The sequence below is a fragment of the Grammomys surdaster genome, unplaced genomic scaffold (assembly GCF_004785775.1).
Source record: "Grammomys surdaster isolate TR1022 unplaced genomic scaffold, NIH_TR_1.0 127, whole genome shotgun sequence".
Classification (NCBI taxonomy): domain Eukaryota; kingdom Metazoa; phylum Chordata; class Mammalia; order Rodentia; family Muridae; genus Grammomys; species Grammomys surdaster.
The window spans coordinates 1632916-1644922 of record NW_021604585.1 but is presented as its reverse complement, the minus strand read 5'-3'; the positions used below and the strand labels follow the sequence as shown (position 1 = coordinate 1644922).

Below are 12007 nucleotides of genomic sequence, written 5' to 3'. Positions count from 1 at the left end.
GTGGTTTGCAGGTCTAGAACAGCTCGCTGTCATGGTTATGGGTGCTGCTCAGTTAAGGTTTCATGCAAAGGGGGGCTGGGTGAAAAGTCCTCATTTCAGAGCTGATGCGGGAAGTGTACTGTGACTGTGCATTACATATATAATGTCCCCGGAGCTGGGAAATCACTTCTAATTTTAGCAGGTCTTCAGCTCTTAACTGCATGACCCTTAGTCGTTATAACAGCTGTCGGTGCCATTTTCCTGTCTGGTGATGACAGGATTGAACCTTGACTGACCTGGACTGGGAAGGGGGTGTCTGATAATGCTATCAGGCAAAGCTGTGTTAGTCTGGTCCCGTTGTCACCAATTCTACTGCACATCATAGTCACCTGGACTCCAGATGCCTGGGCCAACACCAGAGATCCATTTAACTTGGATGAGGTGGGGCCAGGCATGGGTATTTGTTAAAATTCTCTGGTTAGTCTACCTTAGATAAAGAACTACTCCTCTATCAACATTGTCATAGTTACAAGTGTACAAGCACATTTTTAGTAACGTTTCCATAATTTAGGCAGTTTGCTAATTTACAAGGCTAAGCCACTATGCCCCAGCCCACCTATACCAAAGTGAGTCAGAGTTGCCTAATGATTTTTTTCCCATAACAATGTAAAGCATTTCCAGTGTTCTGTGTCTTTCCCCAGACAATACAATTCTGTTCCTGACAAGGGCTCAAACAGATTTTTTTCTTTTGTTTCTATCAGTAATTAGGAAACAGTTTCCACTAAAGCAAAACAGTGGCCAATACTCAGGTTTCTCTGAGCTGGCTCCATCTTGTTATTGAAGTGTCACTGCTTATAGTACCTGCCCCTCTGCCCCAGCCTCTCCTCTACGGGCTGGAGGTGGGAACAAAACACCAGTAACAGCACAATAACGCTATTTTCTTCATTATTTTAGAGAGTTTTTTTTTTAATTGAGAGAAATTCCCACTAACTTAATTGCATTGTATATGTTTTTAAAAATTAAACCCAGGCCAGGTTTCACATTTCTTTGCTGGCCAAATAACACCTCACTTGCCCAAAACGACTTGAAGAATGAACAGCTAACTGAACAGCCACACATCTGGCTAGAACTGGTGGCTACTGAACTGGCCCCTTTGTGCTGACTGTACTGTCACCTGTACAGTTGACTCAATAGCTCCACTAGGCACTGGGGCATTATACCTGCTGCTGCTACAGCTGGGAACTACCTTCATTCAGAAGCAGACAGAAGAGAAAAAAAGATTGGAAATAATTTTTATTTATTCATTTGAGAAAACTTGTTCATATAAATTCTATAGTCACTTTAATAACCAGACACCATGTAAGTACCAAATTATCAGAAGGTGGAGGATGGGTGGATACTGACTTTGCATGTGTTTGGGTGATGCATGCATCCTGAGAAGTTGGAAGAGAAGGTGTCCTTTCAAAGACAGCTGCTCTTTATATGCAAGTAAGAGGCTGCAGGTCCCTGTAACAGCCTGCAAATGAGACCCACGTGTGGACAAAGAATAGCACTGTGGACTGACCTGCAGCTCAGGCTGGGGGGTGGAACAGCAAACTGAATCACTTGGCATGGCCTTGGTTTTCTTATCTGACATGTGGTAAGGAACTTGGCCCAGCCACTGACAAGCTACTGTGACAATCAAACGTGAAAGTGCTCCAAAAAGCACTGGGGCTCCCGGTAAGGAAAGGATGGTGGGTTTTATATAACACAACAGCACTCTGTCTCCATGATGCAAAAATCACAGCTTAACACATGTCTTACTTCTTTTATCACAGACCGAGGGCTGCTGTGCACTATGGGCTGCTGTGCACTATGCTTCACTGACCCTATAGGAAACAGAGTAAGCAGTCTCATTAGTGAGGAGTAATTGGGGTGAATAGTCCGTCATGCTAAAAAGATTTGGTCCTGAGAAGCTTTACCGTAGGAAGGATTGTGCGAGTTCTTTTGAAGCCAGTGAGAATCTCAGAGAAACAAAGCTCTTGGGCAAACGAGAGTTACTATGCGTGATGACCCTACCTGCTCAGGACACAAGGGGCTGGCATCTTAGCGCTCTAAGCAGACTCTTTCCCTCAGCTGTGGGGCTGTGCACATCCTAGGACACATCTTAATTGGCCTTGGGATGTGCAGCTGAAGGCAACTACATTCATGAGGCTGGTAGACCAGCCTGGGACTGAGACATTCCTGGGACATCTGGTTTCTCCTTTCGCTGAAACACAGTTCTCTGTGGAGGGGCAGAGACTAGAGAGGTCATGAGACACCCAGAGCTGGGAGGGCTGGGACTTGCTTTTGGCTGTATAGAGGTCCATCAGTGGCTTCTCTATAATATGTTACACTATACTTAACAGTTTAAAAATTTTAATTTATTTATTTACTTAATTTTTGTGTGTATGTGTGAGCACACATGTGAAATGGCATGTATGTCTGGGTCAGAGGACAACTTGTGAGAGTCAGGCCCTCAGTCTTATTCATTTATTTAGTTGCCTCGGAATAGACCGGTGATTCTTATTTGTGGGTCCTGACCACCCCTCTCCCCAGGGGTCGAATATCAGATATTTACATTACAATTCATAACTAGAAAATTACAGTTATGAAGTAGCAACAAAATAATTTTATGGTTGGGGGGTCACCATAACAGGAGGAACCTTATGAAGGGGTTGCAGCATTAGGAAGGTTGAGAACCACTGGATTAGACAGTGTCCCTATGCAGAGAAAATAGATGAAGGATCCCAGGGAGCTTGAGGGCTGCCTCTGTTTGTGAGAGGAATGGGGAGGAATGGAAGAGCAGGGCACAGTCAGGAAGCCCTAGTCTGCAGTGTCCAGGTGGGCGGTTCCCAGTCTATAGAAGCACCCAATGCTCCCGGTGCTGGAGGAGCACACTTACTTGTCAATACTGGATTTTGTATCTGCAATCTTGTTGAGGCTGGAGATCTTGAATCCATATGCGTTGCCTCTTTGTCCTTTATTCATATAGTTTCCAAAAGCCAAGACCACCTCCAAGAGCTGCTTGAGGGCATTGCTCCTGAACACTTCCTCTGAGCCAGATCGGATCGCTTCAAAGCAAGATGCACAGAACACACTGGTTATGGCCAAGGCGTTCGGTTACCCTGTCCTAAAACAACACATCTAAACAGACACTGGGGGTAAGAGTGGGTCTCTATGCTGTGGTGAGTATTTTCAAAACATGCAAATTAGAAGCACAGCTAACAGCTCCAAAGGTAGGAGGTTCCACAGAGAACAGAAAAGTTCCTCTCCTTTCCCAGCCCTTCTCGGGACTGACTTGCCAACCTTAAGCCCTTAGGAATGGAACAGACAGCAGAACAATTCTGTTTCCAGCCTTCGTTTGCAAAACTCCATTGCCTCTCATGGGTCAGATCAGTGAATGAGTTCTGCTGACAGTGAACTGGCTGTTGGTTACGTATGGTTTGCAGGTATTACATCAGGGATTGGACTCTTAACTCGCCTGTACATTCTGTAACTGATCTTTAGTGTCATCCACATCTCAGACATAAACGCAGCAGCCTAAACTCCACCCTTAGGAAATCCGAGGAAGGCATGGCTATGGGAGTGCTAATTATAGGTTCAGTGCTAGGAGTGGCAAATTCACTCCTTAGTACGTTCATGTGGTCAAACTGCAGTCCCTGGAGAAGCTCAGGCCATGTGCAGGAGCTCCAGAGCCCAGGCCAGGGTGTGCAAGACACAGACCTTCTATGACCATCCATTGGAATTTCAAGAGAATCAGTTGTTTACTTTGGGCACTTGAGACAAACAATCTTTCCTGCTAAGTAGTTGGACCTTACCTTCTACTTTCGGCTTCACTTCTGCCACACGCTCTGCAAACTTCTTTTTGAAGTACAGTGATTGCAGTCTTTGTTGGTAATGATTAATTCTGTAAGAGCAAGGTGGGTTGATTAGCACTCAGGATGAGAGTCCATTTCTCTCAAATCAGCATGGGGCATTTGGGTGACTGCCTGGGCCCTTGACTTCAAACTTCCCTCATGGTACCCACAGCTCTTGTGAAAACAGAGGAGATGAAAGGAATCAAAATGTAGACTCTCCACTTGGCCCCACTTCCCTCGTGTCTCTTCATTTTCACAGCCTGGCCTTTGGCAAGGCTACAAAGACTTGTCTCCATCATACAGTCCCCATACTCATTCCCAAACCTTCTTACTTTGCAAACTGCTCACCAAGCTGGTCTCCTGAAGGCAATCAAGCTTAGCGTTCCTGACAGCTCTTAGAGGAGCCAGAGAACTGCTAGCCTCTGATCTGTAGAGAAGCTACAAGGTTCTCGTTGTTGGTTGGGGTGGGTGTGTCACAGTGTGCCTTCTCATGAAGTTTCTGAACTTCATGTTTGACCTGCTCATCACAGAAGGTCCAGGGATCAGTCCCCTTCCTAATATTGTCCTGTAACTCCAAACAGACCTGGGTTTGCAGCCCAGATACGCCTCTTATTAGGTGACCTTGAGTCAGATTCCTCTGGGATTCCTTTCCCCCTGTGGGAAACATACTTCTCTTCTGGAAGTCCCTGCAGCCAGGGCTGCACTAAGGGTTACAGGAGAAAGCACTTGTAAAGATCTAGACATGCTTGAGAAGCAGCATCTATCTCTGGTGGTCACTAGCTTATCTATACTGAGGGCTGCAGGGCATAGCTTCAAAATCACAAAGTTCAGCAGTAGTCTCCAAAATGGCTAGTTGTGAGGGAATAACACAGAACTAAATCTGGCCACAGCAGGAATGGACAATGAGGAATAGACTCCCCTTGGCAGTATGTGTAGGCTCATGGCACTGAGAGAGAGGGCTCTGCCCAGGGGCTACTGCTCTTTCTCTAGTATGGAATCAGTTCACTCAACCTGGAATGGCAAAGAGACTAAGCTCACATGCCAAACCCAATTACAGAGCAGTGGCTGCCCCAGGGGGGTTCTGGAAAAGGGTTAGAAAGCTTGCTGAGGCTCCATGGGAAGACTGTCAGGACTGATTAGTGATGTTTGCCTATGTCTTATTCATTGCCAGAACCTGTGATCCCACTCCCTCCAATTTTTTAACAAACATGTCATTTCTCTCTAATTTATGACACATCTGAGATGTCAAGGTATTAGATGCTGAGATACTATCCTAAGACATCAAAGAGTTGGTGAGAATGACTATGATGGACCCAGGAAACATTAAGCACAATAAGGGCAGAGCCCAGGGGCCCAGCAGCCCAGAAGGACAGCTGTGAGCATGCTCGGACATTGCTTCACTGGGACAAGAACTTCCCCACAATCGAAGAACACATTCCACAGAGCTCATATCTGGAAAGATTTTAGAACTAAAAAATGCAGCCAGACAGGTGACTGGCCCAAGCTGTTTATCTCGAACGAAGTTTAGTAATTTCCTTACTAAGGCAAAGAGGACCTTTCATGTCCAGTGTCCTCCAACTCACCTGCTCATCTCAAACAGGAATCGGTCAGCCTTGGCCATCCGGTCCAGCTCGTGCTTATGTTCTTCCAGCAGGTCAATGTCGCTTTTCTCAGGGACAAATTTCAAAAGCTGAAAGTGCATGCATGAATTACAGCAGAGGGTTAAAAAAAATCTCTGTAGTAAGTTTTTATCCTTACTAAACATGAAATCTTAATTTTCTCTTAAGTTACAAGCTCTGCTAACTGGCAAGCAAGACATAAGGAATGGCTATTTATAGGTTGACGTGATAGCAGTTTTCAATTGGCCCGAGAATCTTTTTCTTTCTCTAGCTCCTTTCAAATAAGAACTGTTGACAATTTCCACCAGGACCTACTTTGTGTAGCTGCCTTAGCAGGACCCCTGAGAGTAAATAAAACCTGTCATTAGAAGGGTAGAAAACTGAGCTCCAGAGACAGTACCTCAGCCTGCATTGCAGAGCAAGTGTGCATAACTATCAGGAATAGACCCTCGATCTCTCTGAATCCCAGAGCCCTACACAGTTTTGTGTTGTATCACGGTGGAATGAATAATTACACTTGTGTTTCTCATTCACCTTGCTTACCTTTTCTATTTCTCTAATTCCTATCTCCCTATTGTTCCACATAGAGTTCAGGGAGAGAAACAGTGGGAATAGTGTACCTTTTATTCCAACAGTGAGAATAGTGTACCTTTTATTCCATATTTATTTTGGAGGATGAGAATGAGAAATGAAGAAATGATATTGAAAGTTGAAAAAGCTACTTCCTATGTGTCTGGCTGTCATTCAAAGTGCACATGTTTGTGTACATTTGTGTCTGTAGGGGCTGGGTATGCATGCTGTCTTCTAGATCCAGTGCTTTTTCCTCTCCCAAACTGAAATGAGGCCTTTCCCATAACTGGAGTTACTCCTTTGATAGATAGAGTTTCAGATGTTTGCTGGAACTCTTAAAAGGCAGCTGGTCTGGAGCCACTGCAGAGAGAACTGGAACTGTAGAGAAGGAGATGGTGTTCAGCTGAGACTATGTTCAGGACTGGAGAAAACCAGCACTCAGGGGAGGGGGATGGTAGGAGGAGGAGTCTATAAACGAGGCACTGGAGGTTCAGCTGGAGAAGCCTGCATAGCATCACAGGGCCAGGGCGAGAAGGCTTCACTATAGAGTAAGCAGCCAATTATATCAGACACTAACAAAACACCAAGAAAGAGAAGCGCCAAGTGTCCTATGGCTTGGGCAACACTGAAGACTGAGACTTAGCCAGTTGGGGGTGAGGCTGAGGCTGAGGGGAGGAGCTGCCAGCCCAGATGGGCTCCTGACACAAGGAATGGATGCACCAAGGCATTAGCAAAGACAGCAAATCCCTTGCCCCAGGGGGTGGAAGGGTAGAGAAAAGAGAGCAGTTGCCAAGGAGTGGTGCATGGCCTGCTGGTTAGGTATGCTAGTTTCTAGGCATTTCTGTTTCCCCAGGTTCAAATGGTGACACTGAACAGGACATGTAGTTTCATGCTCTTTGCATAGGGAACATTGTAGGGCAAGGTGAAGAGAACAAGATGGTGTTTCTCTCCACTTTATTCTGGAGTTTTATCTTCTAAGGTAATTTCAGACATCTTTTCTCCAGTTTGCCAGGGTTGCAGCTGGTCTACGATCAGGAGAACACCACTATCAAGTGTCTTCTGTGACTTCCAAGAGCACAGGAAGAGGCTGTGGAAAGCACCTTTCCCCCAACCCCCAACCCCACCCCAAACAGAGGCAAGTAACTTGCTGTGCATGGATGGTTTTCCAGAGGGATGGAGCTAGGAAAGCACGTGAGAACAGAAAAGATGGGCTCTGAGGAAGATCGGCTCACTGACCTCAGCCACAGCCTTAGCCCTGAGGTCACCAGTACCAGGCAGCATGGACTGCATGTGGCCCTCATGTGGGCTCCAAGCAGGGGTAAGGGGATGCTGAGACAGACATGTTTCTTGAAGAGAGGTATGAAGAACACCAGGCGGAGGAACATTACAATTCGGAGGGAAACGGGAAAGAGAGCGTGGGAGCTGAGCAGAGAGCAAGAAGCTCACAGAATTATCAGGAGAGACCAGGTCAAATAAGTCCTTGGCCAGATGCTGCATCCGTGGACAGATTTTCTTGTTTATTTGGAGTGTGTCTCATTTGCACTGCAAGCCCTTTTGGCAGGGCTTTTCAATCCTTTCCCCTCAAGGAGGAATTTTGCTGGATGCAGTTTCATAGTAAACAGATCCTGTAGAATTTTAAGCATATGACCTTGTAGATAAAGGCTAAAGACAAAAGGATAGAAGCAGCTTTGCACACAGTTGTCACTTCTGGTAGTGACGTGAAGGTGGGGCCACCTGAAAGCTAGGCAGCTGTATAGTGAGGGAAAGATGAACAGGGATCTGGAGACATCCCTGCATGGGAGAATACTTTAAGCTGTGCATCCACAGAGAACCATGGAAGACATGAAGAAAAAAATCATTAACATTTTGAAAATTAAATAAAATGTTTAAATGGCAGCTTGATAAGTTGTTCTACTGGAATTGTGAGGTTTTTCACCCAGGACAAGTCCAGCTGCAGGCCTGTCTTGCTCTGGATCTGTCTTGGTCTGGACCTGTCTTGGTCTGGACCTATCTTGCTCTGGACCTGTCTTGCTTTGGACCTATCTTGCTCTGGACCTGTCTTGGTCTGGACCTGTCTTGGTCTGGACCTATCTTGCTCTGGACCTGTCTTGGTCTGGACCTGTCTTGGTCTGGACCTGTCTTGCTCTGGGTCTATCTTGCTCTCTTGCTCTGGGTCTGTTGCCATCATCAAAAGAACACACAAAGACAGAGGGGCAATCTATGAATAGTGGCCTTGCCACTCAGGAAATGAGATAACCCTGTCTGTACTTTCAGAGATGAATATGCACACAATGGCTGTGTTCAGCCTGAGGTCATGGTTGCTGGTACCTATGACTGACCTTAGTTGGCCTGGCTCTGACAAATACAGACCTTAAACCTGATCACCTAAACTCAGATTGTGTCCCAAGGACAAGGGAGGGGGAAGGAAGAATAGCCAGCCTTAAAGAACTTTGAGATGGTCACCACAAAGCTCAGAACCCTTCACGTTTTAAGGGGTTAGGGTGAGAGACAGATAACAAGCTTTGGAATATGTACTGGCTAGGCTCACATGATACAGAGTGGCTATGCAGAAACGCTCCAGAACGAGTCACCACTTTAGACTGGCTGCTTGGCCAAAGATAATAAGTTTTCTACTCTGGGACACTGATGTGGGCTGCTCCTAAGCTGTGATTTACTGCCATTTATGACACAAGATGCCGCATATAAATGGAGGCATGACTTAGCTCTAAGAAATAACTCCCTTACCATAGGACAGGTATGACTGCTTTGAACAGGTGGCTGTGTTGGGATTAATGGTGGCTTTTGTGCTTGTGGGAATAATGAGCCAAGATGCAAATTTAGTAATTAATAGTTTGCAGAGGGGTTTTTGATCTCAGAGTGCTTGTGAGATTTTCAACACTCCCGAGAAATACCTTTTCCCACCAGCCTCAGCAGACTTTCATGAGATATTAAGACAATAACTGACCTGAAGCCTAGGGACAAAGTCTGAGATGGTGGACCCCAGGCATTTGGTACAGAGTGGAGGAGGGAGAGAAAGCACAGGACTGGCATGTGATGTGAGTGCCTTTAGACACCAGATAAGGGTGTTGGATCTCCCTGAGGTGGAGTTACAGGTGTTGTGAGGCACTTAGCCACTCTACATGGGTCCTGGAAATGAATCTGAATCCTCTAGGAGAGCAGTGCTCTTAACCCCTGAGCAGTGCTCCATCCACATTTGACAGCCTGTGATGTTCCTTCTCAATAATCTTCTCGAGGAACAACGAGAGACTAAAAGTCCTTTAAAGCAATGCAATTCAGAGACGACAAAATGATCTGCTAGCAACAGTAGGGTTTCCCAGAATCCTTTTGGCTGCTGATAGTCTGCTAGTACTTGGGCTCAGAAAGCTGTCTGGCAGCTCACCTGTTCTAACATGTCCTTGGGCAGATCCTCCTGTTCATCCATTGTTAGAATTGCCCGCTTGATTTCATCATTGGATAATTTCAACCTGGAGAAGGCACATTTTATTTTGTTAATAATACTGTCATGATTGCTACAATTTAATATAAGAAGACTCACTCCACTACACCAGCTGCTGATTTTCAAGTATGGTTTTTCTCAAACTCTCGGCAAAAGCTTATTTCCTGACAACATAGGAAACTAAAAATAGGATTTTGAAACAGCTTAAACATTCTTTCATGGTTCTGTAATGTTCTGCTGACACAGGGACAAGCTGTCATGTTCTTTCATTAGTTTCATCAAGGAAAGTTAGAGATGAAGAAAGTAGCCACAATGTCTCCTCATACCCAACATCCACAAATTGTGGGTGAGAGGAGAGAACTCAACCCCTGACCTCACTGCATATCAGAGGAGTACCGGGTATGCTGCAAAAATAGATTTTGACAAGCTTAGAAACCATACAGGCGAGTGAAGAGTTGAATGCCTTAATATACAAAATGAAATACATGATTACTTCCTAGATCAGGAATTTTAATTTCATTTCATTTATATTTGAGAACAGGAAATAAAAGACAATGCTGTTTGAGCAGGAGTTTCCCCAAATTTGTTTTCTCTTTCCTGCTCACTGGTTCGTGCAGGAGGTATAGCTTTCATGACACAGTGGAGATTTTAAGTAGGAAAGGATCTTTACCCTCTGCTGTCTTGGAACCTCTAAGCGTTAGTTGAGCATGTGCTTTGTATCCTAAGAGTCTTGCTGTTGATAGCCCAACCCTCCCAAAAGCTATAGTCACCTTGGAGATAAGGATACATGTCCCAATTCTTTTCAAAGGTCTGGTGCTGTCACACACAATGATGAAGGTTGGGTGAAATAATGTGGCTAGAAATGTCTTGAGAAGTGACAACAACCACACCCAGTAAATGCCACACTGTCCACTAGTCAAGGATAATCCACCTTACCCGTCATCTGGGCTGTGGTGCCACATTCACCCCTGTGCTGGGTAGAGACAGGCTGGCCCTGGCAGACTCCTCCAGGCTGTTTCAATCCCAGGACAATCACTGCTTCACAAGCATGTGCACCGGAACACGGCAGAAAATCCACATCATTAAGTGGAACAATTTAGCTAAGTTGGTCTGATGAAGAATACAGGAGATCTGTATAGAACCAGATCTCCATTGTCAAGGCTAGGCCTGGATTTTAGGACGTTACAGGTTCTTAAGTCAGTTAAAACGCCAGTACCATAGTGTGGCTACACAGGGCAAAGGAAGGGACAGTAACTCAAGACTAAAATTGCCTCTAATAAAAACCAATGTGCTAGGAAGCGTCTGCAGTCACCACCAGAAGAGCCTTGCATATTACTTCAGTACTTTATCACTAGTGTGTGCATCGGTGCAAGCCACAGCACACGTGTGGAAGCCAGAGGACAACTTCAGGGATGGGTCTCTCCTTCATTGTGGATCCTGGGGTTGAATGCTAATTCTTAGCCTTGGCAGTAGGTATGCTACCCACTGAGCTATGTCATGGGACTCCAAGTTCTGCTCATAAGAGGAAACTAAATAAATGAGCTCTGTGCCTTTTCACATTAAGCTGAGGGAATTGTTTTGAGCTTTTCTGCTTTGCATTTAAAATTAAAGAGTTGAAAACCAGAGTGAGAACAATACTCAAAGCACTGGGCTTGAATTTCACTAGCTACCCAGATGGAGTTTGATGCTGCTTGCCTTTGAAATTGTATATATTTATGCTCTTCAATTTCCAGAGGCTGTCTGGACTAAACTTCCTCTTAATGTGGCCCACAAAGATATAGGAGACTTTAATGAAAAGTCCTTAAGAAAATTTACCCATCAATGGAACACCATGCACGTGGCCTGCTGGATCAGACAAAGAAACCCTACCTCACGAGTACCTGCCCCCCAGCACAGCTCTACAGCCTGAAGTTCTTGGTGTCAGCTGTCACCCTCAGAATGAGCCTTTAATCTCTGTAATTTAAGGACCCTTCTGATTCTAGCCTGCTCATTGCTCTTACAGCTTGGCAGTGCTCTTGTTGTACAGGGTGACAACTCTTGAGGCGTCTGCTTCCACTGCCCTTTCTTGGCAGGAAGCGAACCAGTCACCTTAAAATAGTATTTAACTCCAGCTTGCACAACTTGAGTATTTAAAGACTTTGCCCAGAGAATCAGAACATTCATGGATAATTAGAACAAGCAAGGGATAGATGGATAGGTCATCTATCCATCTCGGCTCTGCTTTGGTGGGTGTAAGCCAGATCCTCCTACTTAATAAAGGAGCTTTTTGTGGTTTATGACACCCAGGTTGCCATGTCAAGAGAGGAACTGGAAAAAAGGAACAGCTGTACTTGGGAAGCAGTCATTCTGTAATACAGACCCACTTGAGTGAGTGTCTGTCTTTCTTCCTTTCTCTTTCTTTTTTCCTTCCTTCCTGTCTGCCTGCCTTCCTTCCTTCCTCTCTCCCTCTCTCCCTCTCTCCCTCCCTCCCTCCCTCCCTCCCTCCCTCCCTCCCTTCCTGCCTG

At 45.4% G+C, this 12007-nt stretch overlaps 1 protein-coding gene across 3 annotated transcripts in view; it reads right to left on the bottom strand.

The window, feature by feature from the left end:
* Daam1 (dishevelled associated activator of morphogenesis 1) overlaps window positions 1-12007 on the bottom strand; it is a 158595-nt gene that overhangs the window by 11342 nt on the left and 135246 nt on the right. For all 3 annotated transcript variants that reach the window (XM_028789181.1, XM_028789173.1, XM_028789189.1), the window contains exons 17-20: window positions 9447-9531; window positions 5441-5547; window positions 3819-3907; window positions 2903-3071 (exon numbers count right to left, since the gene is read on the bottom strand). In XM_028789181.1, the coding sequence (XP_028645014.1) occupies window positions 2903-3071; window positions 3819-3907; window positions 5441-5547; window positions 9447-9531 (450 nt within the window). The remainder of the gene's footprint in view (window positions 1-2902; window positions 3072-3818; window positions 3908-5440; window positions 5548-9446; window positions 9532-12007) is intronic.